Source organism: Rosa chinensis, chromosome 4 (assembly GCF_002994745.2).
Source record: "Rosa chinensis cultivar Old Blush chromosome 4, RchiOBHm-V2, whole genome shotgun sequence".
Classification (NCBI taxonomy): Eukaryota; Viridiplantae; Streptophyta; class Magnoliopsida; order Rosales; family Rosaceae; genus Rosa; species Rosa chinensis.
Window position 1 is genome coordinate 7,975,338 of NC_037091.1, and position 5,370 is coordinate 7,980,707.

General features: G+C 36.0%; 1 protein-coding gene across 1 annotated transcript; it reads left to right on the forward strand.

Moving 5' to 3' along the window:
- Positions 1-3,626: 3,626 nt before the first annotated feature.
- Positions 3,627-4,684, forward strand: LOC112197631 (ethylene-response factor C3). Its single transcript, XM_024338384.2, has one exon. The coding sequence runs from the start codon at positions 3,646-3,648 to the stop codon at positions 4,450-4,452; it is 807 nt and encodes a 268-aa protein (XP_024194152.1). The 5' UTR covers positions 3,627-3,645; the 3' UTR covers positions 4,453-4,684.
- The last annotated feature ends 686 nt before the right edge of the window (positions 4,685-5,370 follow it).

Here is a 5,370-nt window from a genome sequence, read left to right on the forward strand (position 1 = left end):
CTGAATGCATAACAATATTTTTCCCTATTTAGGGATTGTTATTTTAGTAACTATGAGTCTGGACTTTGAAGATGTTTACAATACTAGGTTGGTTCAAAGGGCACGGGAAAGTGGGGCATATGATTGCACCAAGTTAAAACGTGAAGCATCTAAGAATCGACCATATACTATGAATCTGTAGGCATCATTGCTGGCCTAACTGGTTAGTCAAGATAATGGTGATGAATTTGGCTCTTTTTGAGAATCACTCTATTTGGTTTAATTTCATACACCCTCCTGTTCAAACAAAGAGCATCTGAGGACCCCCAGTACACTTAGCAAGCTAACTCTATCTTCCATTTCATTACGTCACAAAACAAATCTGGCTAATTGGTTTTCTAATTACCTATTTCTTTTTATGTGTTCCATTCAAATTTTCCTCATCATATTTTTTACAGGAAAGAAGAAGAAAAGTTGATATTGGAAATAACTTAGCAGGTTCCTTGTGGTCCATGTTCTTGGTCTTTTACTTCTATTATATATCCATGTCCTTTTTAGATGTTGTTTATTGATATGGTTATGTTACATTTCTCTTCTAATTTTCTAATCTTGTTAATATTAGTTTTCTATATAGGTTGTGGGGATGGAGACAGAGAGATGGATTATAGGTGCACAAATTTACACCAAGGGTTGGTGCTTCTATTAGAAAACCAGAGCAGGTGAATATATAGAAAATGTAGATTTATGGCTTAGTAGTATGCATGGCTAATTGGAAATGTACAAAGCACTAAATAAGATATAATCAAGTAGTAGTCTTGCTTAACTGGTTACTTTGCACTAATTGTAATCAGCACCCTTGTCTCCCTTGTAAGAGAACATGGATGAACATGAACAGGAGAAATGGCAGCAAAAAATGTCCTTGTAGTTCAAGATATATAGACTTTAGATTTGCATAATCTAATTCTTATAGTTTCTACATTTTTGGTCATACACTATTACATTATCATATTGTTACATTTGATAGTTACATGCACCACTACACCAGTAAAATTTTCATCGGTTGATTTGCGAGTTCGTTTTGCTCTATATGACAGTGAAATGAAAAACTAGAACCACGAGAACATTGCTTCATCGTAGACGAACCATAGACCAATGTCATGTCTTATTAATGTTAGAGGACCGGAAATGGAATGGTAGTACTATTTAAGGGACCTAAAGGAATGCAAAAATAAAAATCCTAGGGAGATATTAGATTTTTTTACCCCTAGAATATAGGAGCAATTTTTTCATCTTGTTTCTTTAAAGTTGTGATACTGCTAATTTTAGTGGAGAAGTACAGTCTACCCTGTTTCCAAATAGACCAGTCGAAAATAATTATACCCATATAAGGCTTTTTCCTAGAAGCTCCACATATACCCTGTGAAACATTTCAAAGATGCCTACTATTGGCTTCTCTATCTCTCACTCCTATTGGACTAGTCTCTGTCAAGCACATGTATCCATTTTTTCTGGAAGACTTTCAAACTTGAACAAACTATCCTAGTTCTGAAGACTTTGAAACCACAATAGAGCTTCAAGGGGGTCTGAATCTGGACCTTTCAAACATCAATTTCTAACGGTGATTGATAGTTTTGTGCATTTGGGATAACATTAATTTTGATTATACAAAAACATCGAAATCATGAAACAGTTGATCACGAAGAAAGTTTAACTCTAAGTTTAGAGGTTCAAACAAAGTGTCATTCTCATTAGGGTGCTGAGGGTGAAGGGGTTGATATTCAAAGAGCAGCAAATTAGGATTTCTACTAATCATTTCACATGAATCCCGATGATGTTTATACATTTGGAGAGACGTAAAGGAAATGCAATGAGCAAAATCAAAAGACTAGTCATATATTGTCATCGAGTAGTTTACTATTTTTTATGTGCTTTACTTTTTGTAAAAACTCTTACTCTTCACGTTCCTTAGAATTTCAAAAGATACTAGCAAACCACGAGCACCATGAGTATATCTTTATAGATAATTAGTGATTACAAGATAATTAGTGATTACAAAACTTCCCGATTTCGTCAAACCAAACGAAAATCTAACTTGCATGAGGAGCTAGCCAGCGTCTTTTTACTCGTGCTATTTGTAGCATATGTAATAAAATAAGCTCAACCATACATATAGATGAAGAGGTCGATTAGAAGGTTACAGATGTCGTATTTATAAATTTTCTAATCGACCAATTCATATTAAACCATAAACAAAAGCCAATCATTTGAAAAATCAATATATCATGATGCTGTAAGTCTATTAGGGTTTCGGGTAAGCCTATTTTGCACTCAGAACTCGTCATCCTTTAGATAAAATTGAATGTTGGGTTTAAACTAATATGTTTCAAATTCTGATAGTGAATACATTTTTTCTGATTTGATCTTATAATATCAAAGTATTGTAAAACTGACACAAATTTAGACTAACATTGTTATAAATATCTGACAAACCTCAAACGGTTAAATATATAGGTTGAGTAGTTCATATAAACTCATCGGAACTCGAGAATACAGTAAGATCGACATAAATTTAGACCAACATTATTATAGCTATCTAACAAAGCCTGAAACAATCAAGCTACATGGATCGAGTAGTTCGTATAAACTCATCTTGACTTGATAAAAGATCTAGTTGTTAGATTTCTCCTTTTTATAAAACTCGATCTTATTTTTCACAAACCTGAGAAAATGGGAAGAACTACAACATACATAAAGTATCCGTCAAGCCATTAGACACGGAGACCCTTGACTTGTCCAAGAATTTCTAGAAGAATCCACATAAAAAAATAAAAAAACAACGGTGTTCAAGGTTGTAAAAATAGAAACCAAGGGAAAAAGAGAGCCAAAAAAATCCATAATGAAAAATGAAATACTTCACAGCATTTCACAACGGCCATTCAACTACCGACCTAATTGGTGAGTGGTTCTACGAATCTGACACGTGGACAAGGACAAGGACAAAAAACTATATTTGATTACTGACGTCACTACAATTTGATCTCTGACCTGGCCGCCGGGCTACAATTGACCCACGTGCTTAATTCATCCACTTGTGTGGGATCCATAACCGATACAATAATGTACATACAAATATAATATAGCCTCCACATACAAACTATATTATCCGTCTTCTCTTCCCATTTTCACCCTCATAATTTTTTAAGTTTTTTCTATTTTGTTTGGATATTAATTGAACAAGAATTACTTGGTAAATAAAGTAAACTATGTTTTCACTCCAAAACCCTAAAATAGAGTCCCAATTTAGAGAAGCATAGAGAATATTACAGAAAAAAAGATAGAATGAAGCGAATTTCTCATTATTTATCTCAGTGTGTGTAATGTATTACACCCTAATATGAATTCTAAATAAATATAAGGAGAGTTTTGAACACATTTAAATAACCCTAAATTCTTTTCTTGAAAAAAACATGAGTCATAATGGTACATATATATAGTTTTGGACATGAAAAAAGTAGCCAAATTTGAGAAGTCATTGTGATTAACTATTTGCTTGGTCATTTTTAGCCTGTAACAGTTGGATCTATTTGTCCCACTAGGTCCCGTGGATCTGTTGGTATTGTGTAGTATATATAGGGGAAGAGGCTCCAAATCTTTGATTAAACTAAAATGGGCTACTGGGACAACAACCACATCATGAGTAGCCAGTCGATCACAAACACATTCCAAACAGAAAACTCAAACATCTCCGATTTCCAAATGAATTACTCCATCTTCCACTCCCCAAATTCTGATACATCCTCTGAGTTTTCTTGGGATGCTCTAGAATTTGGCAATACTTCTCTTCCTTTCAATGAAAACGACTCCGAGGAAATGCTTCTCTTTGGGATGCTATCCAAGGCCACCCAAGAAACTACCTCATTTGAAACAGAAACACACAACTCAGCTGCCTCATCCAACCCCATAAAGGAAGAAGAAGTGAGTTCCGATTCCACATCCGAAGAAGAAAACCCGAAAACCCCGAAGAAGGAGAAGTCCTACAGAGGCGTCAGAAGGCGGCCGTGGGGCAAATTCGCCGCCGAGATAAGAGACTCGACCAGACATGGCGTAAGAGTTTGGCTAGGAACATTTGACAGTGCTGAAGCCGCCGCTTTGGCCTATGATCAAGCCGCCTTTGCCATGCGGGGCTCAGCCGCCGTTCTCAACTTTCCGGTGGAGAGAGTCCGGGAGTCTCTTCGTGATATGAACTGTGCTACTTCGGATTTGGACGGGGGGTGTTCGCCGGTGGTGGCGCTGAAACGAAAGCACTCGATGAGAAGGAAATTGGGGAACAAGAAGAGTAGAATGGAGAGAGATGTGAGGTTAGAGAATGTGGTGGTGTTCGAAGATTTAGGAGCAGATTACTTGGAACAACTTTTGAGTTCATCTGAAAGCACTAGTACTACTACTGCTGCTGCCGCTGCTGCTAATTGGTGATTCGAACACTTCCAACTTTTCATTCTTTCTTTTTTTCCGATCCATCCCCTTGTAATTCCATCACTGAATATCTTGAATTTGTTTTTTTGTTTTTAATTTCCTCTTGATGTAAAGTTCCAAAAGGATAAAGGAGTAACGTATTGTACGCAAGTGTTTTTGGTGGGGGATCGATTAAGGGAGGATTTGAGATGACCCTATGTTGTTTCATTCTATTAACTTCATTGATTAAGAATTTATAAATAGTCAACTATGTGTGCCGGGTCATACACAAAATGACTTTGGCTCCATGCAAGGGTGCAGAGCAAGACATGCACGATTCTCGACTATACTATTTGAAGTAAAATCAGTACAACTTTTCATTTGAACATCTAGTAAACTCGGTACTAGCTAAGCCAATAGCACTTCACTATGCTTATTCATCTCAAATCTATTTCCGTTTTCTTATTAGTAGAATTTCAACATACGAATAAGAAATCTGTCGAAAAAAACATACGAGAAAGAAAAATTAGTACAAAGAAAGAAAATGAATAACACAACTAGTCAAAGGCGTGTCGCAACCAATATGCATATCTAGTCTCTTTTTTATAGGTGAGAAATCTTAAATTATGTGCGTTCGATGTATTGTGTTAGAGTGTCATGTGTACGTATGACTTGAAATAGATTCCATACACTGTTGTAAAAGCTTGACGTAGTACGCTGGACATGCGCAACATTTTCCCTCTTCAACAAATACCAAATGATAATTTTGTTGTTGTTGTTGCTCCTTTGTAAGTGTCCAACGTAATTTTAACCTAGTGAACTTCCAGAATTATTTGGCAAATGAGCAGGTACTAATGTTATCCTCAGATAGGGGCCAGGATGAAAAAAGGAAGAATATATAAGAATATACCTGTAACGCTGTAACCAATTAGGAGATGC

Bases quoted from the DNA above. Each gene is read 5' to 3' on its own strand.
- LOC112197631 (XM_024338384.2), top strand. From the start codon at position 3,646: ATGGGCTACTGGGACAACAACCACATCATGAGTAGCCAGTCGATCACA.